Source organism: Manacus candei, unplaced genomic scaffold, assembly GCF_025592945.1.
Source record: "Manacus candei isolate 608988 ecotype Guabito, Panama unplaced genomic scaffold, ASM2559294v1 h1tg000027l, whole genome shotgun sequence".
Lineage (NCBI taxonomy): Eukaryota > Metazoa > Chordata > Aves > Passeriformes > Pipridae > Manacus > Manacus candei.
In genome coordinates, this window is record NW_026138075.1 from 2,333,310 (window position 1) to 2,358,574 (window position 25,265).

The following is a 25,265-nucleotide window of genomic DNA, read 5'->3' on the forward strand; positions in this document are numbered from 1 at the left end:
AGAGGCATACAGAGGCACTGAGCGCAAAAGGGAACTGTTTGCTCAGTTTAATGTTTGCTCAGTTTTCTGTTTAAACAGCCAGCTTTTCCATGATCATTACTGCATATCACACCTGCGCTGTAAATGCAAAATCTACTCTGTACTTGGGAATGACACCTCACTAGCAGTTGCAGCTGAACCAGCTGAGCAATAGCCTGCCAAGGCCTGGATAACACCAACACGGAGATTTATTTAGCATTTGTCAGCTGACTATCAGGTGGAAACACAGAAATGAAAGTGCAGGCGTAGCAGGAAGCAGAAAGCATTACTACACACCTGCTTGAAGGTTCATGTGAAAGTAGTTAATAGTATTAAATAAGCCCACACAAAACCACACACAAAACTGTTTGTCTTTCCTGCAAATGCTAATGGGAGTTACTGCCTTTTCATGTTCTGCTGAGAGGGGGGCTTTATAATACTTCTTTCTTAGAGTGCTAGCTGCATCCTTCACACCAACAGTATCCTAAACTTGATACATGTCTGGCGCATGATTTGGCAGAAAACTAATTCAACAACCCCCTCAACCCAACCAGCCTCTCCAAATGCACATTACTTTTTTTGTCTCCTTTTTGCTACCTGTGAAAAATGCACAAGAAAGTGGCAACCATGAATCTGGAAGAGGGGAGAAATGGAAAGGAGGACTCTTTCCATTGACAGCAGCCTGAAGGTAAGAGGAATTCCAAAAGATTAAAAAGTCATACCTATAATATACTTCCATGTTCTCTTCTGTCATCCCTTCCCCTCTACTCAGCAACTATCAGCAATTTGGTATACGTTCATACCAGTGAAGTGGAGAAAATCACTTTAAATTACTCTCAGTAGGTCAGGAGTTCCTTTCAAAGTCCACTTTGAAAGGTGTTGTCTATGGCTCTTGCTGACAAGCACCAAAGTGTCTTTGGAGTTTCCTCAAAATTGTTTTTTAAGAAAGAAAATCAAGCAGTGTTTAGTTTGCCTCTTCTCCCTTACAGGATGCATTCTTATGAACTGAAGAAGGTTGGGCTAAGACTGTTTAGAAAAAAATACTGGGTCACCAACCACAACTAGAGAAAACATTAGTGATGTGCCCCTCTTGCCTTTCATCTGCAATTTCAAGGTATCTTCCCAGAACCTGGTACTCTTATTAGGTCCTTCAAGGCTGGTGGAACTTAGCTGTTTTTCTAGGCTCTATGCTGTGAAGGACAACAAACAGATAAAATTGGAAAAACAAACATGGAAGAATTTTTAAAGTTGGCTTTTTAAAGCAGATTTCTATGCAGCCTATGCGGCAAATTATGAATGCTCATTATTAGGAGTGTGTGCTAAGTATTTTGTGTGGATTTCTGACTTCCCTGAAGTCACACATCTTTCCTATTTCTGCAAACTTGCACTTTTGCCAAAAAGTAAAAGCCCTCCTCGTAGCCTTTGTATGCACTACCACAGATGGTAGGAGAAGTCCCCCTACTCTTTAACAGACTCCCAGCCTCACAGGAAGCAGATTTTCCTTGCTTACCATTGTTGGTACTTTCCTCTCAAACACGACTGTGGCAAAACCCCTCCTCTCTATGTGTAAGATTGAATCACAGGATTTAAATCACTCCACTTGCTTGCAAACTTTGTCCGTGCAGGGTCTTGCACACGCTCTGTTTGAAGTACCTCAGCACTTCTCACTGCCCAACTGCACACCGACACCTGAAAAGGGTGACATTCCCAAGGACATCCTTCTCCTCCCTCCAGCAAAAGGAGGGCGAGGGTAGCAACAGAAGTGGCCACACTGAATTGCATCAGTGAGCTCACATGACCTCCAAGTCACAAGACAATTCTTTCTCTGGAGCTTAGTTTGTTTTCCTCTGTTTGAAGGACACCATTACACCTTTGTCCAGACTCACCTCCCCTGGCACGCTGCAGTAACAGGCTAAAGGGCACACTTCCACCTCTGATTACTCATTCCCTCCAGTAATTATTTTGTTCACTTATGGCTAATGATAAGGAGTTAGCCTGCCTGATATGCATAGGCACATGCCAAATATTATATCTCTCCTTGTTCTCCTATAGCAAAGCACAGTTTCCAACATAATGGAGTAACTGGCTAACTCAGTTCAGCTGCTGGATATAACCAAGTTTTCTTATAGTTCCTTTGATAAAGGTGACTTGTGGCATCAATTTTTCAACCATAAACAGAGCTACAGACTTCTGTTACTGATACAGAATTCAAGGGAGAGAAGTAGAGAAGGTAGAGAGTGAGGTCAGAGTACAAAACATTACATAAGCTATGTAACTGTAGAAAAGAGCAGGGATAAAGAAAAAAAAGAAGGAAAAAAATAAACCTACTTATTTCAACACTTTTCTTGTGAAACTGATTTTTCCAATAAAGCCACGATAGTTGAGGAAGCAAAGGCTTCAATAGGGAGAACAGTCAAATATCATAGATTTCTTACATACTGTGCTCTGGTGGAATCTTGTGCCAGGCAGCCATGTTAGAGCACACAGGGCTCTCTAAGCTGCCCAAGCATGCCAATACTCATCCCATATCCTTCAAGGAGGAAGCCTGAGGACCTTGAGAAAGTTATTAAAATTTCCTTAAAACTCTGGGGGCCAAATTTGCTTGTAGTGTTCTTATTGCAGTCTGGGAAGATCTCATGTACAATTGAGCAAGGACAGTAGCAGAATACAGTTCCTAACCCTTTCTGTTGTGTACTGGGTTTTGCACAAACTTTGTACTGTAAGGTATAAGCCTCATAATTATGACCTTTGACTAAAACTGATGGATGGAATTGGGTTCTTTCAAATTACAGTCAAGTCGCTTGCTTTAAAAAAGTTTATTTAAACATAGTAGGTACATTTCACAGAAATGGTTATAAAATGCATAGCATATTACAAACAATACTGTTACTTTATAGATAGTAGTTGTTATTATCCTAAATATTGCTTTTAAAAACTAATGAGCCTGCTTGGTGAATCAGAAAGCTAAAAATCCCCATCTTAGGCACTCTGAAAAAAATAGTATGTGATAAAACAAAGCAGGTGTCCACTTTATCATTCATTCTACTGATTGTTTATATTGCTGCACCATTAATTTGCCAGTCCCTATTATGTGGAAATATCCAGTCCCTGGAGTCACATACCAAGGCTAGATTTCCACTAACTGGAGTATAAATTGCACTTGCTCAGCCAACCAAAACCCCATTCAACTCCAAGGAAAGCTGACTGAGGGTCTTCACACCAACTAACGTAAAGGACAGAGATGACAAAGAGTGGACAAAAAAAACCAAGTGGCTTTTCTAAATTGTGCAGATGTGTCACACCCATTCTGCCATTCATAAACAACTAGATTGTAAGTTGGCAAATCCATACAGATTTCAAGCTTTACTCCAATAGAAACTGAATGCCCAGCAGAAACAGACCTTACCCTCAGTGGGGATACAATGTCACAGAAGGTGAAATTGAGCTTTTCTACAGCACCTGAGAACTGAGCACGCCTCAAACATTCAGGACTTTGCACACCCAAATGCAGAGGCATCTATTTTCTGATCTTTGGGATGTCAGGGTGCAAAGAAGTAAGTAAAAATGAAGAGCACAGCACCGTTCCATAACCAAAGCTAAACCAGATACCTGCTCATTCACACAGCACTTCAGCACATGAGTCATGACTGAAATTCTTCACATTTACATTTGTATGACAACAGGCATAAAGCAAATGTTGAGGTAAAAGGATATGGACCAGGTTTGCACTGGTGTAAGCAAGTCTAGAATCAAGCAAGCTATAAAGTCCACTAATTCACACACAAAAGAGAAAGAAAAATCCCCATATTTTTAAAACACATAGATACATGTAGATCAAACCATGTATGTTTTCAAAACATATAGATATACGTTCAAGAATAAACTGACTTTTTGCATTATGACATGAGCTTTACAGTAGTTTAAGCTTGGCTTGGACTGAAAATAAAGAAGCTTGAACTCTGGCCAGCAGAGCTCCTTTGGAACTGTTTGTCACGATGGAAGAATGAGGTTTGAAGCAGTCCAAGAACAACAATGTTTCATTCACCATCTTCAAGAAGTTTCTGTAAGTTGTTCTGTATCTTAGAAAAAGAGAAGGAAACGGGGGGACACAAGAAGTGTTATATTGCATTTGAAATAAAAAATAAAATCAAGACATGCTTTTCAATATACTCTCTGTGAATGTTAATTCTGTCACACCTACTCATACCAGTGGTATTCCTGTTAAATGTTTCCTGCACTAGCATCAAAGGAAACACCTAGATACGACTGACCACCACAATACCTAGCTTTTATATTATGAGTATCTCCTGCAATTTTCTCCTACAGATTCTCTCCTTCATTAGGTATGAGAAAATAAGATAGAAATAAAATTCCAGCTTGAAGCAATGGGACAAGAAAACCAATTATTTTGAGCTTGATCCAAATCTGATAAAGGCCTCTTCCAAGTCACAGCTCTATGGTTTAGGTGGATAATTCAAACAGTTTTGTAACAGCTTCCTCTATGATGTGTGCACAGCAAAATAAGGTCTTCTAACCATTAGGAGATGTGTCCCATTTGCCAGGCTTAGTCCACTGATTGTAGGTCATCCTCTCAGCTACACTGAAGGCAATGCTAGCCAGTGGCATCCTCGAGGATAATTTGTACAGACCTATTTTTACACAGCCTATTTTTCCACTTTTCCTCTCCTTGTCCTTAAAAGCAGAGAGGGGGGAATATAGTAGGTCACATCCCCTGGCACACAAGTACTCGATATGTCAGTATCTTAGTAACTCACAGTCACTGGTTACAGAAGGTTTAGTCCCAGCTACTTTCAGGCTTTTATCTGAGAAGCCTTTTTACTTCCTGTTCAAGGATACCACTTTTTAATCCTACTTCATGATTTCTATCCCAGATGCATACCGTTTTCAAGAGTGGTATTCTGGGGAAAGGGAAACAGTAAGAAGTACCTAATTTTTTAAGAGTTACAACACAAACATTAATTTCCTTTTAACAAGATCAGTTAGCATAAGGGAATGAGTAATATTAAGACACATTTCCCCCCCCCCATTTAACACTTTATCCTCTGACACACATGGTGCATTTCAACAACCCGTTAAATAAAATTAAATGCCAAATTAGCAGAATTTTGGTAAGCCATGGTAGTTCCTTGGCTCCAGGCATAAAGGAGAGCTTGTAAAAATCACAAGGTCACACTGAAAAAGTCATTGCAACATACTCTTGCACTGAACATCTTTTAACTGCAAAGTAGTTTTTAGTTTTCAATCTAGATAATCTCTGTGCTCCAGTTTACAGTGCTGCACTCACAGAAGAAGCAAGTGGAGAGACGACAAGCTACACTGCAACTTTTTACACCACCTCTGCTGCTGCACCACTATTCACTAAAGCATATGAAACTGTTAAGCAACTGTAGTAACTTTGCTCAGAGAACCAAAAGCTATTAGATTTCTACCAGTTTTTCAGTACAAAGAGTAGGGTCAAACATTCTGTTTTAACCACTGCTCATCTAGATTAGAGAGAACCAGCATGTGGCATTATGCAGCTACGGGCAATACTGATTTATCTTGTATGCAGAACACTTCACTGTCTTGAACAGCTGTCAAGTAAGTTTTTAAGGGTCCAATCCTGTAGACACCAAATGAAAAAACCACACGACTTAAGGGGGGGTCACTTCTCAGGGAACAGCTGAATGATCCAGCCATCCAGCTGCCTATTACTGTGTCTCCAAGCAGAGACTATATAAGGGAATGGGAAAGTGCCTAGCCCTGCTGCAAAGGGCTGGCTGGCTGGCTTCCCACTGAAATAAGGCCTCCCATGAACCATCTTGCCAGCCTGTGCCAGACAGCTAGAAAGCAGTAACCTCTTAAATGACCTAATTTGGCTAAAGATTCTATCTGGTAACCATCTGGAAAGCATTTTCCCCTTGTACTCACACTGTTATTATTCAGAGCACAGAGAGGGGTAATGATAGCATTACTCTAGATTTCCACTGACAAGGGGTTGAAGATGTGGGGAAGAAACTCCTTTTTGGCAGTATTTCTAAAATCTGTGCCACAGAGGTGTTATTATATAATCTTAGCTTTATGCTATTTGAGAAACTTGGTTTGGGGAAAAAAGGTGTTGAAAGACCTTGGCACAGACTCAGTTTTAGAAACAGAGGCAAAAATATCCCATGTGACTTAAGCACATAGGAATTCAAGTAACTTTTGGTTTTGTTCCACCAGTACTTTTGTCATTCTTGGCCTTTGTATGTGTTCCCAACACGCAACATTTCATATACCTGTACTGGATGCATTTATCAGCGTTTGGGGGCAGGGTGGGATGAGCTCTGCAGGGGCAGCAGCTGTGGGAAAGAATCAGGGGCTGCTCCGTGCTAGACACAGACATTTCAGCAGCCTCTGATGGACCCACCGCATCAACCCAGCCATGATGGTGGTGGAGCATCTGGCAAAGTATTTTAGAAAGGTGAAAAAATGCCACACAGAGACAGAAGGAGAGTAAGAGGATGGGAAACAGCAAAAGAAACCCCAAACTCTGAGAAGGAGGTGGGGGAGGAGGTGCTTCATGGCAGAGATGTCCACACCGCAGCCCATGGAGAATCCATGCCAAAGCATGCATTTCCTGAGAACTGGGGCTCTTGGAGGAGCTCGCACTGCAGCAGGGGGAAAATAGGTGAAGAAAAGAGAAGAAGAGGGAAAATAGTTATGCACTGAATGTAATCCCCCCACTAGCCCCATGCGGGTTAGGAGTCAGCAGCAAAGGAGTCAAGTTAAGCGTGGCGCAAGGGAGAGGATGGGTGTTCTATGTTGTCCTTGCTTATCAATACTCAAATCTATTTTAACTTAGTACTATTTTAAATTGATTTCCCCGGAGTCGAGTATGTTTTGACTGCAATGGTAAGTTGTAAGCAGTCTCTCTGCCCTTATTTTGACCCATGAGCTTTCTCCTCCTATTTTCTCCCCCTGCCCCACTAAGAAAGGGGAGTAAGAGAGTGGCTGGGTGGGCATCTGACTGCTGGCCAAAGTTAGCACACCACAACACCTGAAGTGGAAATAAGGTGTGCACACCCTCTTGTTATGTATAGTTTTCAATTTAAGTCACCAAATTCATTTAGTTTTGCAGTTATATGAAAGTCAGCATTGTTTTTCTTAATCAAAAAAGCAAAACTCAAAAAAAAGCCCCAAACAGGAAAATTCATCAAACAGCCACAAAAGTTAAAAATCCTTAGCCCTGATATATTAAAAGAAGAACTGAGATCACCACATGTAATAATCACTCCTGAAGTGTCCACTTCAGGGACAGTATTCCTAGTTATAAGCATCAGGTCAAGGTAAAATTTCTACACATACCAATATTATACTTGGGTTAATTTGTAGTTCAAAAACCAGTCCTTTGTCTAAGAAAATGTGTCAGTTTTTGGTATCAAGTCTGGAGGTAACTTGACACTTTTCAAAATAACAGATCACAGAAACATAGCAAGAACCTGATTAGTCTATCAGCATTTGATTATATCATAGGATGTTACCTTTTCCAATTTCACAAGATTGGCAGTTAACTCATCACAAAGGGCATCAGCATTAATTTGCAGATGAGATCCCAAACCTTGGTGCACTGGATTTCTGTCAAACGGAATGAAAAAGTAAGTGTGACAGACTCAAAAAAAAAGAGGAAAACAGAACTGGGATTCACCTATAGAAGGCAACACAGTGGCAACACTGTGAACTGTACTTGTTAATACAAACAAAGTACTAAGTCACTTCTTTATGTGGTCTCATTCTCCAGAAGTTTTGATGTAAAACTTTACTGCTATTTCCACTGAAAAGGTGCATAAGTTCCACATCCTGTGACTTGGAGGAAAGCAAAAAGCCCACCCCCTTGAGAATGCAGAAGTGCACATTAGATCTTCCTTCCTGTATCTTTTACTCTTTGGGATTAGAACACCAGAAATGGGACTGTCTTGAGTTTCTGAAGAGCGACACAGCATTCTGTTAATAAAAATATGCCAGAAGTGAGAAAAAGGCTTTTGACGTCACCTACTATGTGAGGCAGGTTTACCCCGCTCCTTGCATTGCTGGTAACATATAAATACAAACCCCTTTAAGATAGAGAACCGTTTCCTTCCTATCCCTTTTTTATGAAGAGCTTAGCTCTCTCTTCTCACACATGCACTCAAGTCCTACAGCTTTCCACAGATGACAGCTGAAAGCAGTTGGATCATAAGCAGGCCAGTCATTGTTCGATATGACCGAAAGTGTAATGTCAGAACGACATGCTTTTTCATGGATGGGTCATCAAAGAAAGCCGAATTAAAAAGCACACTTATTTAGGAGCTTGGTATAGGTTTGAAACACTTTGCAGACAGTTCCACGATGCCTGAGTCAGCTCAGTCTTGAATTTTATTTTCCCTCTTTTTTTTCATAAGGTGCTTCTCCAGCTGTCAGCATTCCCATTCGTGCTGCATGTGGCTACAGGTTTTGCACTGACTTTACAAATGACTTTTGAAGCCATGTTTTTCAGAGTAGCTCAGGAAAAAATCTATTAAAAGAAGGGGAGAAGAGCTAATGCAAAGCTCAATAAACTGATTAGTATTTTCAGCAGTATCCAGTTAACTGCCTTCTGTCCTACGACAGGTACAAGAAGCCGACACAAGTTTTGGTGGCAAACTGCTGTGGAAAACACATGCCTCTGTATTGCCTCTCCATTTAATGTTTGCATATTTTCTATCTATGAAACATGGAGACAAAACAACAACAAAACAAACAAACAAACTAACCACAGGGGAAGATGATAGCCAGGATTAGCTACAGGACGGAACTATTCATGGAATGGTGGTTCCTTTCCCTATTTCCCCTTCAAATACACAAAGAACTGTTGTCCCTTGGTGTGTCTGGATTTTTGTTTGGTTTGGTTTTCTGGTGTAGGTTTTTTTTACTTTAGCAAGACAGGATATCAGTTTCTAAAGAGAATATAGGTAGCCCAAAGCTTTACAAAATGGTACACAAGCGAGACAGATGTACTGGGCCAAAGATTATGCAGTATGTTCTATTATTTTAGACTAATCAAATGACATCAAGACTGAAGACAGAAGTCACACCATTTTCAAGGATTACTGCTCTGGAAAGGAGCTGCTCACTTCAGCAGTTTACAGTGAAGCTACCCACAGCTATCTGAAATATTCTCAAGACAGCAGTACCCCACGATATATCACATTTGTGCTAATAGTCTGAAACAAAAAGATGAGATTGGGCTAGATGAAAGAACTACAGAACACTAAAGGATCACATGGGCACTACAATATTACAGTGGTTTTTGAAGAAAATAGATGAACACGAGAGAGACTTGAAAAAGACTTTAAACCCCCAGAGTGAATGTTTTAAAGACTGTATCTTACTCCTTAATATGTGAATCAAAGGATGTGATGGACATAAGACGTTCCTCCAGGACACTGATTTTATATCTCATGTAGAAGGTAGAAAATATTAATATACAAACACTGCAAGAGAGAAGAATAAAGTACATCAGTTAAGGAAACTTTAGTAGTACCCGACAAATTTAATGTTAAAAGCCACTTAAATTGTTACATGTACATGTTCAATAACAATGGTATCATTCTTAGAAACACTTTGGGAACACAATCACTGGCATTCAGACAGTTATGAAAGTCTCAGCCTTGAGTATGGCTTTTTAAGTGACATAAAAAATGAATCTGCAAGTACTTAAATACTGTAAACATTTCCTGAATCAAAAGACCCCTTGCATATAAAAGGCCAGTCCCAGCAGGCTTATATATATATATATATATATATATATATATTTCTGAAAAGTATAAAGGCCACAATTCCCAATAATTTTCCTTTTTCCAGTGAAGCTTAGATTATATCAATTCTGTAAATGTAAGAAAATCCTAATATTTGGACAATCTTGGTGTTAATTGCTAACTTACACAACTGCATAAAACACAAGCACGTGGTTCAGAGATAAGAGCTTCTGGGACTTCACTTTGTGGAAGAACCTGAAGGCTTCAGAATGGCCTGCAAGGAAAAGAACCAAATGTTACTTTGATTGGAGCAGACCACAGCATACAAACAGTGTTTTGAAGCATGCTAATACATGCTAATTAGCTAACAGCTAATACAAACAGAGGGAAAACCAAGCCAGAGATCTTCCAAATAATGTGAACTGTCATAACTATGCAAACTTATCTCAAGTAACTCCAGCTGATGGAGTCTGCCCTTGATTCCGTACCATTTCGAGGACTGTTTCGGGCTTTTCCATCAGGTCCACGTTTATTATGTGCATCTGAACGAACAGACTTGGTGTCAGTCTTGGAAACTTTCAAGTGAGTCTGTGTTTCCATGACATGATAATCTGTCAAAAGTAAGATTTTTAATAAAGCTGAAATATGAAGTCAAGGGAAATTGCTGGTAGTTTAAGTTAGTCAAGCAGTAGGGGAAGAGGATGATTTTAAAAGGTTCATTTCTGTCACTGGGTACAAAGCAGTTTTTTGTATCCTTGGAATAGTTTACATATGAATTCTGCACAAAATAAAAGCAAGCACCTGGACTGAAAAGGGATAATGTATGTTGTCTGTATATTTCCAGATCCTTTGAAAGATGGCAACTCATGAAGGAACATTCAGCATGGGCTACATAAAACAAGTACTGCTGTACTCATTTAACTTATATGTAGTGAGTTTCTACACAGCATTACTGCTAATTAGGTGAACAACTTGAGACAACAGCAGATTGCAAGCAGCAGTGTTAAGTATTTTTCTTCTGTGTTTCAAAGCAGGAACAGCTCCTACATTGTATCTGTCCTAGTATGGGTAAGCAACTGGAAGCAGTAATGACAACTGAGATCTGCTGATGACCAAGTCACTGCCTGAATGTGGATTGCAAAGGGTAACGAAATAACAAAAATGCAGGTATTGGGGACTTGAGGAAGACCTCAAAAATCACATAATTCTCCAGGACTGTGGAGAATGTAGATTCCATATCAGAAGGGGATTACAGGTGCATAACTGAGAGCTAAGCCATGCTCATTTTCTTGGGGCTCCATGATCCCATTCACCTTGGAAGCATTCCAGCTCTGGTGTCTGTGAGCCTGTGCTGCTGGACTCTTCCATCTCTTGTCTTCGCTGCTGTACTATTCCATCCAGATCAGAATAATCTTCATTGAAATCCTGATTGGGAGAAAAACATCACAAAAAGGCTCAGTCCTGTTCTAAATCTAAGCAATCTAATTTCCTTCAACCTCTCTCTGCAATTAGAACCAAAAACTAAAGCTTTAAAACTGTTTAACCAGGAATAATCTCTGATATCAAGATGCTGACATCAAGTTAGAAAAATAAGATCCATAAGATCACCAGAATTCAAGCCTCATCCCCTGCCTTTGTTTAAGTAAAGAAATTAAGTCTGTGTATAAAAGTCAGACTGCTTAGTTATACAAACTGGAGATTCCAGGATGGGCACTACTAGACTTAGATTCTGGTCATCACAGGAGTCTACACAGCTCTTTCATGTGTCTGAACAAGCTTACAGAGGGAGGAGTGCTTCTAGAAACACTTTAGAAACTATTCATGGCAGATGATGAAGTAACTTTGAGTACAGTGAAACCTGATTGCAAAACAGAGATATGAAGAACATACAAACCTTGGGATAAATCCAAAGCACATGCATGTATATATACTGCATGTGATCAGTTCAAACGACACCTATGCTAATTGCTCCAAGTGTTTTCTAATGTTAAAAAATCATGGAGTTTGAGAAGCAGATGTCATGATTTCCATCAGTTTCCTTTCATAAGAGATTATAAATAGTACTTGCAAACAAAGATGCCATGCAATAAAAGAACAAACTTCTAAGCCATTTACCAGGGGGAGGGTTGTAGGACGATCAACCCTGAAGCTGTTTTCTGCAGAAGAGGGATTTGGACTGTTGCCTACGCTGGTATCCTGAAAAAAAGCAGCAGTGTTAACAGGAACACACTCAGAAACTACCTGGTATTTAACAGCAGAAAGGGAGTAATAAAGAACACAAAGCTACACAGCCATTAGTACTTCCTCACTCCCACTAGTACTTACCTCAAGATGTCTACAGATAGATTTTAACAGCTTGTAGGTGGTATCTCTGGAGAGTAAGGAGACAAACATGTACTGAAAAACAAAAGTTCAACAATTGTTTAAGAAAAGGTACACACTACAAGCTTCCTTTTATTTAAATAAAACTGACAAGTGGTTTTGCAAGTCAAGTACCTACTTTCAAGAACTTTAGTACAGCAGGAAAAACCTGCACTTCTTCTAAATCTATGACTTGAGGTTAATCACAACAGGCACATAAAAGTTACCATGTTCTGCTGCAGGAACCAGAGCATAATCCAGATCTGTTCTTTCTTTTAAAAACACTTTCCATGCTGTGTTTTACCTACCCCTTAAAAGCCCCCAAACAAACAAAATCCCAAATCCAAAACTTGCTTTTAGTGTACAGTCTCCCGTACCCACAAAATATTTGTACAACGAAAGTATGTTGGTTCTAAAGCTGCTCTTAGGCTAATCACACTTCCTACTGACTGATGCAATTATTATTCCTGAATATCACTGTAAGCAACTGGTTTTTGTGTGTCTGAGGTATGGCTGGTTAGGTAAGAGATACAAGTAAATGAAAGAAGACTGTCAGATCTGCCAAGGCAGGTAACCTTTCGTGCATGCACTTCCCGACCCAGCTGTTTCAGTTCCCTCTATGCTATGACAGCAATCTTGGAAAACAGGGAATGAAAGATTACAGAGAACAGGTGGCAAACAGAGATTCCGTGGTTCTTTTTTTATTTTCTCACCAAGTTCTATATAGCTTTATTTACTGCAGATCCAAAGAAAAAAAGACAGGAAATTAGTAACAGGAAAAAAGTTGTCCTTGCCTGTCAAAAGAGAGGAGGTAGAAGAAGTTAGAATCATTCCCAAACAAACCAGATCCCTCAGGGTTCTGACTCTAAATGCCCACATGTGACCAATTCCCATAGCTGTTTAACTGGCCACTTGGTACTTTCCAGATGCCTTCATATTACTGCTGGTAAGTAAGGAGAAAGAAAAAGTAGAAAAAAAAGAAAGTGGGTAGAGTGCAATACCATTGCCCTCTACCAGTACTTACCCTATCTGTGACTGTTGCTATGATCAGGGCATTTGGCACAAGAAGGGCAGTTTTGGTTTTCTTCAGCAGTGTCACTGACAGCACAGGTATACTAATCTGAAACAAGATCGAAGCAGTGTTCGAATCCCAACATGTGCACACAAATCTGCAGTACAATCTTTCACAAGGGGCAGCCTACCAACTGTGATAAGCCAGACCCTCTTAGAGATTTCTCCACTACATCCCTGATTACTATTATTTCATATGGAATAGGTATGGTTCCAGATTATTACTATTTCTTAACTACTTCTGCTATTATGAAATGCTAATCCAGGCTTCTGCTTGTGTCTTCCTTTCCTGATCCCTTCTGGGTCTCACAAGACTATAGGCTTAGTTCACTGTAGATCTGCAGAACACACCAGTCTTAGAGTTAGGCTTCTTTGTTTAGAAACCAAACATTTCAGAACACATCAGACAAAAGAAGCTTGTTGAAGAGTGAACACAAAAGTCTTCTCCCCAGTTGCAGATCTGCAACAAGCAGGTGAGTAAACAGCTTGTCCTTCAGCAATATTGAAAGATCCAATATCCACACACTCTCTGACTTAAACTGATTCCTGTGTGTGCCAACGAGGCTTGACTACATTTACATTGCAAAGTTCTCAATCTTCACTCCTGCTTTGTGTTTACATCCAACCCCATTAGCTTAATTAACATCTGCAATGTTTCAGAGGATTTCACTTTAGATATTCTGCATGGGTTTTTCTTGTAAAGCTCATGTTGCAAAGGAACAAATATCTGGCTTGATGCTCAGTTGAAAAGCTTAGAGACTTAGAGAGTTAGGCAAATATAATAATCCTGGATATACATGATTAAGGTACAGATCCTGTTAAAAATTCCTTTGGCACAGACTGTCACAACCACCTGAGAAACTTGGAAACAAGGTTTAAAGTGTCTGTAGATTGTTCAAAGAGCAATCACAGAACTGAATTAAAAAGATGTTACTAGAGGAGAATGAAGCTACTCTGTGCACAGATTCTTGTTAACTTTTGTTCAGAACAGTAACACAAAATCATGAAATGAAAAATTATTCCAGGTAACAAAAAAATATATTATAGTATTAATAGGCTGGTTACGAGACTGCCAAATACTGTTTGAACAGAAATCCTACTACAAGCTACAAAAAACCCAGCTTACAAGTTTTTTATGTCAGTTCACAATTTACCTCCAAGAGCTTTGAATCAGAGATGATACTGCAAGCTATTTTGATGGACAACATCACTGTAATCAGGACTAAAGTGTACTTCAGTGGGATTAAGCATTTACTTATTGCTTAATGTATTAGACTGAAAGGGTAAACACACTGCTTTATCACTACTTTATTCACATCTCAAGTAATAATTATTTCAGAATACAAGGTTAACCTGCAAGCAACTTGGAAAACAACTTAAAAATGTAAGATAATATTTAAATTCAAAAAAGACTCAAGGCCAACATATAGCCAAATAATAGCTACCCAGAAAGAAAGTGATGTCTGTCAAAGCCTATTCAATCCTGCTGAAGCAATCTCTTATTTTTGAATATGCACAATTGTCTTCACTGTGTATTCAAAATTCCTGATTTGCATAGTTGTGCCCTGCACCAAAGCTTTCAATAAAAAAATTCTGCAGGTAGAATTCATGTAAAAAGTTTTATTGGAACATGTAGATCTGCTATTTCTCACAAACATTTTATCATGAGGCTTAAATTGTTTTACAAGTTTTAAGCAATAGACGCTTTGCATCTTGGAGACTTTGTCAGTCTATCTGACTGCTAAGAATGTTCTTCTTCCTGTCAAGCTTTATTTCCTCCTCTCTCTCCCACTACATTAATTTTCATTGTATTAATGATTTTCCTGTTTTTTTGTCGATGGTATTCCTAAAAACTGGACAAAGCTTTAAGTAAACAATAAGGACTATCCCCTTCACTCTTAATTTTCCCCACACTGTTTTCTGAAAACAAGACCCAGAATTGAATATTTTGGAATCTTACTACAGTCACATTTACAATACTGTCTGTTCTGTCTTATCTTGTGAAATGTTTTCACTTTTCATCATATATATATTTATGTATATATTCCTGCATTTGAAACCTTGTTGACAAAGATAATTTCCTAGTACTACATCACTGTTATTCTGCCTCTTTTTTCTGGGTTTTTCTATTTTTCAGTACAGTTCTACCATATTTTGTAAACATTTAGCTTAGCTTGAATTTAGAAAGCTATTCCACAGTTGGAATTAGTCACATTTGTTCATGCTGAATAGAAGGCTGCTAGTAAAGCAGCTTCAATTTTAATGGACAATGTGCCGTTAATAATTTCAAGTGTTCTTTAAAACTATTCCATCTTTTTAAAGTCCTTTCAAAGACAGATGTATTCTATCAAAATGGCTGACAGCAGAGAAATAAGGTAATCTCAATCCCTAAACTGACTTCAGCATCCAGTTCACTGGATCTAACCAGGAACTTTGTTCAGAGATGCACCTGAAAGAAAGAAGCCAAAGAAATCCTTCAAGTGAACTGAACTGTTTTCCAAAAAAAGCCAAAAAAAAGCAGCTTATGTAAACAAAATCACTCCAAAAGCTCCAAATCAACAGAGCCAGAGCACAGATATTTTTGCAAAGATCTGTGTTCTTTATTTTTATCTATATGCACATCATTACCACAGTGGGACTGAACCTTAGGTGGGTCACAAAGACTAAATTTTGATCTTCCCAACTGTTCACATCTCATTTCTGCTCTGCATACTAGGCTCACAGGTAAAAACCTTGCAAACTTGTTTTTCTTTCCCTGTTCTCTATTTATGCAGAATGGGAGTGATAGAAGAATGCTTCAAAGAGCTTTGCCACCCAAGTCAGAAGCCAGTTTTAGTTCTTCCTCTTTAACTGCCTTAAAATATGTTGATTCTTCTCCCCAGTTCCCCAACTATAGTCTTGGAGTCCTTAATACTTTGCAGCCTTCATTATTCCCTCTCCTCCTCTTTTACATACTTACCCCAAGAGAGACATTTTTGCAGTTTGTGCTACACAGGTTTCACAAGACCCTCACTGCTGCTTGTCAGATCCTCTCCTTTCATGAGGCTTTTTTTCAGACAGAAAGTCTTTAAGCAAGAGACTCAATCTCTAATAAAGATAATAGTGCTCCAGTTCTAGAGTGAATTTTGGGCATCACTTCTAAATAGTGACTGTATTTAAAAAACTTAGAAATATTAGTATTCTAGTCTTGCATAATAATTTGAACTTCTGGTGATGAACAAATTGTTAAGAATAGCATTACTGTTCCATACATAAATATTTTACTAACCTTAGTGTCTTTACCAAAAACTTTGGAATGGAAGCAAATCCAGTTTTCAGAAAGGAATAACTTTCCTTGGTACAGAATTTCTTTCTGCAGAGCACAGGTAAAGCCTGAAACAAATAAATACTCTATAATCTTCAGGGTAATCACAACCCAAGCCAAGCCAATTCAGGTTTTGTTTTGTTCTTTTTTTCAAAGCCATAATATATTTAGATTTATACCTTTGATAAACATTGTCAAACTTTGAAATTTTCAATGATTAACTGACACTGACAAGCTCAGAATATGTCACAGGCCTAAGTTTAGGCTCAAAATATTTGAAGAATAATGACTGAAATGAATAGTAACATGCAACTGGTCTCTACAAGTCAAAAATCCATTCTGAGAGACTACCACCTAGCTTCCTATAAACTTTTTGACTAGTTTTTAGGTAACTATATTACTTAAATGTAAAGGGTTTAACGAAAGTTTTAGCTTTAAACTTCTAGCTCTATAGCAGTTGTCTAAACTAGATGACCAGAGGTAGAATCCACATAAAGTAACACTGCTTTTACTGCATAGACATGAGCAAACCACTTCTCACTCGTGAACTGCCTTCCTTGTATTACTTTTAAGAAACATTCGTTATAAATGTCTATGTAGAATTCCTTTGTTGTAAGTACCATGGGCAACAGCATAATATTTAAACATTTGATGTCCTTTCCGTATTAGTGTTTTTAAGTATCAAAGCATCATCAACAGCAAAAACTCGAGATAATCACTTGACCAGTGCTGTCTCAGTAGTGCCTTTAGTAAGGAAGATTCAGTACCAAAAAATACTGCACTAGGCTACTCTGCTAAGTATTGCAAAGTGGGCTACTATTCCCAAACAAGCCCAAAATGCAAAGATTTAAGATCTGCAAGATTACATCAAAATGGCCATTGCATGTAGATGAAGGCCCTGAAGCTCTAGGCAGCTGGAGTTAAAGGTTTTTAAAATGTAGGTAGTTCCTCTTGTACAGCACCACAGTTGTTGGGTAACTACATTATCTAGGATCCACAGCCAACAATGACACAGGGATTAATACTTACTTTGTTTCAGTGGCTCATCAATGGGAACATCTAGAAACAGCTTATGAAAGTGTGCATTTGCCTTCAGCTAAAAAACAAAAAGCCCCACACCCAAAAGACACATACTTTATTAGACAGTCTGACAATCAAGTGACCTGCTCCACTTCCTGGTCTCCCCATACCTTCTCATTTTGCCCACTTGTTTTACAATAAATCCTCATTTTTTTTCCTGTGTGGCTATTAACTCTATAATCTGCTTTACCCAGACTTTAACACACTGATGCAAAAGGAACCTATACCATTATACAACCATGAACTATAATATTGCTAAACAAAAGGCCTCTCATTGTAGTTATGTGTTTATTTTAACATATGTAAACAAACAAGTAAATTCTCTGCCCTACCTGATTTGAGGCACGTTTTTTCCTTTCAATCTTGGAGTCACTCTTGATATCCATTGACAGGACTGGACTATCTGTGCTGCTCTTTGTCCTGAAGATTAAAAAAAGCATCTGATATAAGCCTGGCCTCAGTTCATTAGTCTTCGTATTCTACCAACAGGATGTGCTTTTCCCTGAAACATATTAATCCTTTAAATAACTATTATCTAATTCATTAAGAATTACACAGAACTAAAGAGGAGTATATCTTATTCCTAAATTATGTCAGTTCTCCCTGAAGGTGGACTTTTAATTTAGAAGAGATATTCTAAATTATTTACTTGTAAGAAAGTAAAAAAATGTCAAGACAATTTACAACTTAGTGCATTAGCTATTACAGTGTTTAGCTTCACATTAATTTGTTTCTTTGTAATATGTGAAATACTAATACTAAGCAGATTCCTTACTAATGCACGATGAAGTAAGATAAAACTTAGTAGTTGAAAGTGAAAGGTAGTGTGCGGAAAGCTATGAATGTGTATTACAGGAAGTGAGCTCATTTGAAAGTGCAACAGAGAAGAAACACATATGTACAAGTCAGAGGATGGCTACGAACTGTGTCGTGTAGCGTAATGAAATCATTAAGATAACCAGCAACCCTAGAGGAGATTAAACGAAATTCTGAGTGCCAGTTGTATAGGAAGCTGTACCTGTACAGCTCTAGGTATTTATACTGGAAAACAAAAAAACTCATCATACAAGTCTAGAGAAGAACAAGTACAGAGGAAAGTCTATGTGGATGGCTGGGAAAATAAGTTTTGTCTGTTTTATAAAGGAGTAATTAATGGCCTGGACTGTTCAGAAAAACAGTTCAGAAAAACAGATTTATTGTTTCATAAATCAGGAAGAGAACATTACCTCTGAGAGCTATTTAGCACAGAACAAATGCATATCAACACACTATAAAAATCAGGCAGCTCTTTTTTAGATGCCTTCAGTTACAGATTGAAGAGCAGAAGTAAAAACACATCACAGGACTCTTATACTGAATGACCTGAGGAACATGCTGTGCTAAAGATACAATGGGGAAAGAAAGGTGCTCGTAAAGTTACGGAGAAGATTATTCCAGGAGGTGTTGCAAAACACCTGAAAGACAACGCAGTTTTTCGTCAAAGCCAGCACAGCTTCAAGAGAGGAAATTCCTGCTTATCAAACCTGACTTCCTTTTATGACAAGGTAACTCACGTAGATGATCAAGGGAAGCCAGTTGACGTAATCTTTTTTGATTTCCATAAAGCTTTCAACACTGTCTCTCACAGGATCCTTCTGGACAAAATGCCCAGCACACAGTTGGATACACACATCATGTGGGGGGTGAGCAATTGGCTCACAGTTCAAGCACAGGGGGTAACAGTGAACAGGGTAACATCAGACTGGTGACCTGCCACTGGTGGGGTTCCACAGGGCCCCATCTTGGGCCCTGTGCTATTCAACAACTTCATAAATGACTTGGATGCAGGACTGGAAGGGATACTAAGCAAGTTTGCAGATGAGACAAAACTCGGAGGAGCTGTTGACTCCCTCGAAGGCAGGGAGGCCCTGCAGAGAGACCTTGACAAATCAGAGGACTGGGCCATCACCAACTGTATGAAGGTCAACAAGGGAAAGTGTCAGATTCTGCACCTGAGGTGGGGCAACACTGGGTGTACAGAAAGACTGGGGAATGAGATGCTGGAAAGCAGTGCCATGGAAAGGGATCTGGAGGTCCTGGCTGATGTCAAGTTGAATCTGAGTCAGCAGTGCCCTGGCAGCCAGGAGGGCCAACCCTGTCCTGGGGGGGACATCAGGCAAAGCATCACCAGCCAGTCAAAGGAGAGGATTGACCTGCTCTGTCTGCTCTGCACTGGGGCGGCCTCACCTTGAATACTGTGGCAGTTTTGGGCACCACAGTATAAGAAAGATATTAAGCTATTAGAGAGTGTCCAAATGAGGACAACGAAGATTGTGAAGGGCCTTGAGGGGAAGCCGTATGAGAAGTGGCTGAGATCACTTGGTTTGTTCAGTCTGGAGGAGACTGAGGGGAAACCTCACTGTAGTCTTGTAAGGGGAAGAGGATGGGCAGGCACTGATCTCTTCTCTGTCGTGAGCAGTGACAGGACTTGAGAGAATGGCCTAAGTTGTGTCAGGAGAAGTTTAGCTTGGATATTAGAAAAAGATTCTTCACCCAGGTTGGGCACTGGAAGAGGCTCCCCAGGGAAGTAGTCACAGCACCAAGCCTGACAACATTCAAGAAGCGTTTGGACAGTGCTCTCTGGCACATGGTGTGATTCTTGGGAACGGTTCTGTGAAGGGCCAGAAGTCGGATTCAGTGATCCTTGTGGGTCCCTTCCAAATCAGCATATCCTGTGATTCTGTGAGAAGTTTCTATTACTGCACCATATCCTGCATAACAAGTCTTCTTTACTTGCCTAAACTTGAGAGGTTCAGAAATAATAAAATCTCTAAGGGTGAGAGGAACAGAAACCCTAAGTATAATGGAGACACAGCTAGAAAGAGATTGTATAGTAGGACTGACTTAGATAAGAGGGGAAGTGGCTGCACTATCTCAGGTGGTTCCTCAGAGAAGAAAACACTGAAATACATGTGCACATGTATTTCTGTGCTTATCTAAAGCACAAGTTACAAAAAACTCATGCCTACCCCTCACCAAACACAATCAATTACATTATGAGAGGTAACACTAGAAAGACTCAGGGAAAAAAAAGTAATGACATATTCCTTCAAATACCTTTTCCTCAAAGATGCTTCATGAAATTAAGTGATGTCTTTTAAATATTTGCTTTGTGATCAAATCCACAGTGTCAGGTTGACCACTGACTTTTGAATTCACTGCTCAGTGAATTTCAAAGTGAAAAGGATGCAAAAGCTGTGTGCAAACCATTCAAGCGGGATTTTAGTATTACTTAGTTTTCTTTTAGTAGAGTTTAAAATGCATTACAGTTCTCCAACAAAGTAATAATGACTGTTTCTGTGGAGACACTACAATAACCTATTTCAATATAGAACTGAGAATCTAAAATGAAAACTTATGTCATAGTTTTACCATGGACAATCAATATTCCAGCACGAAAGTGTTCTGGAAACAGGCCAGGACTCAAACTGCAGCTCAGTTTGACTGCCTGTCAAATTGATTGTGAAAGGGATGTAACTAGCAATGGCAACAAACAGTGCAATGTATTTTTTCCTAGAACAGGGAAAATAAACCAGCTCAAAGATTAAATTCCCACTATTCTGACTGCTTGTGTTGGGTAACAGAGCAACCCTGGAAAGTGGGGCTGACTCCTGTTTATTTGCACAGTGTGCAACCTAACCCACAAGTAGGATGTCTGATAAATATTGCTAGTCAGTCTAGCTTTTTTAATGGGTTGTAACTGTTCTAATAATTTGACCAGAGGAAAAGTGACAGTATTTCTGACATTACCTAGCAACATCAACTTTTTTCCGATCATCAAAATACTCCATTTCACTGGAGGGGGTCTGCAGCAACACAGTAGGCAATTTTCCTGCCTTTCTCTTTTCATCTGTTCCATTTTCTCCATCTGAACTGCAGAGGGAAAAATAAACAAATAATTAGAAATCCAGATAGCGATGTGTATTGCAGGATTCATAGTGATGTCAAATGCCACTGCAACATATTGGCAATACAGCACATAATAAAGAACAAAATTATGACATATCTTTTAGATTAAGGTCCCGAAAAGTCTTCATCTACTGACTTGACTGTATTATGCATCTGAACAGTATTCTTAGCTCCAGTACTAGAATTTCAGCAAGAGAGGAAAACTGAAATACTGCCATGGATATTTCAGCGCTCATAAAATTTGTAGCTCTAGTTTCTGTTCCAAAGAGTATGTCTCGTTTAGGAAAAATGCATTCCATGTTCGGTACTTAGACTCAGATGACTAATGGAAATTAACTTGATCGGCAAGCTGGGAGAAAAACATCCTGCGTGACAGTATCTAGTGCTTAGCAGATTATTTGTGGTTCAATGTTGCAAGAGGAAGATGGGTCCTATTTTGCCTCTAACTTACCTCTTCTGTGAGAGTCCACATGCAGAACTTTTACAATAAAGGTTCCCCTACAAGTACAAAAAGCACTGGTTTTATTTTACAAAAGCAGCACTGCCACCACAGTGCACTGTCTTTTCACATCACATGTCACTGCCTCAGAAATATATGTTAAGGAACTAGAGTCTGAAGGCTGAGAGAGGTGCCATCAGAGCCTCTCCCTGGCTTCCCTTTTCATAATTTTCTAATAAACTATTAACTCAGAAAATTTAGATTGAAAAAACTGTCATTAATAACTGGGTCTGAAGAATGACAATACTTTAAAGTGACATGACAAATATATACAAATATCTGCCTGTGGAAACCTGACACCTCAGAAAGACTCAAGCATGCTCTTAGTATCAAAGAACAAAGCCAAACTATGTTGCCCACTAATTAAATGCCTGGCTTGAATGACCCCATTTACAGAAGCTTTCCACTAAAATGTTTAATTCCTGTCATTTTACAGCAACACCACAGCCATCACATGACAATGTCTTTACTACAAACAGTTTCTTTTCCTACTAAGACAAAAGTTTTGCTAACAGAGGTTCTCAGACTGATTTAATCTATGCCCCAAATCCTTGGGCTCCAAGGGCAGCCACAGAATATCAGACGTGAGTGGGATAAGGAACAGGATGAGGCAAAATTGTCAGCTTCAGTCACACATGTATTTCAAAAGAGCAGCTCAGCATGGAAACTCCCAAGTGAATAGGACTACATAACACAGCAGTGGTTTTAAGATGTAGTTGCTTGGGCTTGAAGCCTGACTGGTGCCCATCATTGCCTTGGGCAGCCTGCTACTCTTACCTGGCAATGCAACTGATTAAGGTGGCCTGTCTCACACCTCTGTATTAAAAATAACTTTCAAAAAACCCTATAACACAAGTTTTAGTGTTTACTTACACCTGTCAGCATGGTTAGATGCTTTGCTACTCTTAAATGCTTTTTTTTACTTATTACTCTTATTCCTTTTCCCTCATCCATAAATGAATCCCTGCTTCACAGGTAAACCTATGAGCCTGTTCTATCCTATCTGTCTTCCCCACTGACTTCTACTATTCCTGAGTCTCTACTGTCTGAACTCATTCCATCTAGCTCCTTTCAGATGGCAGAAAGTTTGGGTATCTCAACATGTCAGTCCTACTGACAGCTGTGTTTAGAAATGCTGAGCTAACTCACGACGTGTCTTCTGCAGCTGAGAACAGTGACAACGTACACAAACACAGATGTGAGGAGACTCACCCATGTAACATGTGCCAATGGCAGTAGCAGTTGGCTGTATTCTACTATCTGACATGGTTTCACTATGTCTATCCTTCACCCTAACTCCTATATGCTTTCTTCTCATAGTGAAAATCTAACTAAGGATTTGTCCTTACACTTCTGATAACTATAGCTTCACACAGCACTTAGTAGGTGGTTCTTAAGTATCAGAAGAATTTTAGCTGACCTTCTGGAGAAGATCATTCCTTCCTAAATCTTCCTTTCCTTTTCTAAAACCAGTAAAATACTGTTTATCTAGTCACCAATAATTTAAAGCAGTTCTTACATTTTTATGCATGAGTCAGTATTCATAAATGCTTTGTAAAAAGAGCATAAAAGTCAGGAATCCATTAAAAAAACTAGATAAAGAGCATTTAAGAAACAAGTGACGCTAAGTACAACTGTTAGTGGTAGTTGCACATAAAAGAACTGTATTTGCAAACATCAGGGCAAAGAAAAAAGACTTAGAGATATCAGGATTGTTGATACGAAAATGAAAGTTTCTCAAATTGAACATATATTGTACATTTGGTACTACTAGCAAACCCACTCAAAATAACATCTAAAAGAAAAAAAAGAGAAAAGTTGTCTCTAGCTGTCACAAGGAATATTTTCAAAGCCAAGGCCTATACTTACTATGGGATCATACATTGCATCCAAGCAAGTTATTATAAACATTAGTTGTGTTTAAGGGAAAGTGCTACGAAATCCATAAACCAAGGCAGTGGACTAAGTTTCATTCTAATGAAGTTCAAAAATACATTATTCATCAATATATTTTAAAAGTCAGAGGAACTTCCTTTCTTCTGATCTGAATAGTTTCTGTGAAACAAAAACTTGCTGGCAGATATGCATAAAGTTCTTTATACTGCATAAAATTTTCTGAACTACAAAAGGTTTTCTTGTTTGGCATTAATCTTCTCCCAGACCAGAAAAATTCAAATTCCCTGTGAATGTTATAATGTACCATATTAATGGGATTTTTTTCTAGAGAAAAAAACTTAAACACATTAATCTAAAATATAAACTTTTCCCTGTTCCCTTCTAAACCAGTTTGAGTAAAAAGCACTGAACCAAAATAATAGGCTGCAGTTTGGAAAGTGAGCCTTAATAAACAACAGTTGTCTTTGACAACCCAGTACAGAACCAGACACAAACACTTCTCAGGCATACATAAAATACCAAAAATTCCAGAACTGTACGGTGGTTACTGTCTTTAATTCCCTGCAACCACACAAATCCTTCTACAAAGCTTTCTCAGGACACCACTTGGTCTACCTGATAAAAGGTCTAAAAGTTCAGAAGCAACAATAAGTTGTGACAAACCAGTCCCCTGGTCCACAAATTACAGATCAGTTTCGCAGGAGGAGAAAGGCCTGTTGAATGACCAGAGAAGTTAGCTACAACTTCAATTTTTTGTAAAACTGGAGCCAAACCAGAATTTCCCTAAGGTTTAAAGCTGACTCAGAGTTGGTGCAACTTTCCTTCTGGGGATGTAGCATACGTATCAATCATCATGTTACCTTAGAAGCCCTGTTGTTCTGCTTTGTTTCTTTCATACAAAAGTATTAATTTTGCAACAGCAGTTAGACTGCTATATTACCGCAAGTGATCAACCAGTAGTGTGAATTGATTTCTCCCCTACTGTCTGCAACCATGTTTGTACACCATGGGTGAATATATCCATCACAAAGAAATTCTGTATCCCTTAGTTGTGTTGGATTTACTCGGCAGACCAAAAGGATTTGACAAAGGAATCAAAGCAGTGTAAAAGGTCCAAATGCTAAGAGATAGCGTTATTTAAGCTATTCTTACTCCCTGACACTGGTCTCTAATCAGAAACTAAAAGCCAAAGGAAGAGACTCCAAATATTTAAGGATCCCAAACCATGGAATCTTCTGAAGGAAGGAATCCATAAGGACCATTGAATCCAACCCTTAGCCCTGCACAGGACCATTGCCAAGAATCACACCATGTGCCTGAGAGTATCATTCAA

The 25,265-nt window shown here is 39.0% G+C and overlaps 1 protein-coding gene across 4 annotated transcripts in view; it reads right to left on the reverse strand.

Annotated features, from left to right (window-relative positions):
• Positions 1 to 2,823: 2,823 nt before the first annotated feature.
• Positions 2,824 to 25,265, reverse strand: part of GRAMD2B (GRAM domain containing 2B) — a 43,081-nt gene continuing 20,639 nt past the window's right edge. For 3 of the 4 annotated variants that reach the window (XM_051789429.1, XM_051789433.1, XM_051789432.1), the window contains exons 2-14: positions 21,379 to 21,501; positions 17,922 to 18,009; positions 17,539 to 17,605; positions 16,474 to 16,577; positions 13,159 to 13,254; positions 12,099 to 12,170; positions 11,889 to 11,969; positions 11,087 to 11,198; positions 10,262 to 10,384; positions 9,960 to 10,047; positions 9,408 to 9,509; positions 7,542 to 7,635; positions 2,824 to 6,668 (exon numbers count right to left, since the gene is read on the reverse strand). In XM_051789429.1, the coding sequence (XP_051645389.1) occupies positions 6,579 to 6,668; positions 7,542 to 7,635; positions 9,408 to 9,509; positions 9,960 to 10,047; positions 10,262 to 10,384; positions 11,087 to 11,198; positions 11,889 to 11,969; positions 12,099 to 12,170; positions 13,159 to 13,254; positions 16,474 to 16,577; positions 17,539 to 17,605; positions 17,922 to 18,009; positions 21,379 to 21,501 (1,240 nt within the window). In that variant the 3' untranslated portion in view covers positions 2,824 to 6,578. The remainder of the gene's footprint in view (positions 6,669 to 7,541; positions 7,636 to 9,407; positions 9,510 to 9,959; positions 10,048 to 10,261; positions 10,385 to 11,086; positions 11,199 to 11,888; positions 11,970 to 12,098; positions 12,171 to 13,158; positions 13,255 to 16,473; positions 16,578 to 17,538; positions 17,606 to 17,921; positions 18,010 to 21,378; positions 21,502 to 25,265) is intronic. The other variant, XM_051789430.1, reaches the window with a different exon arrangement.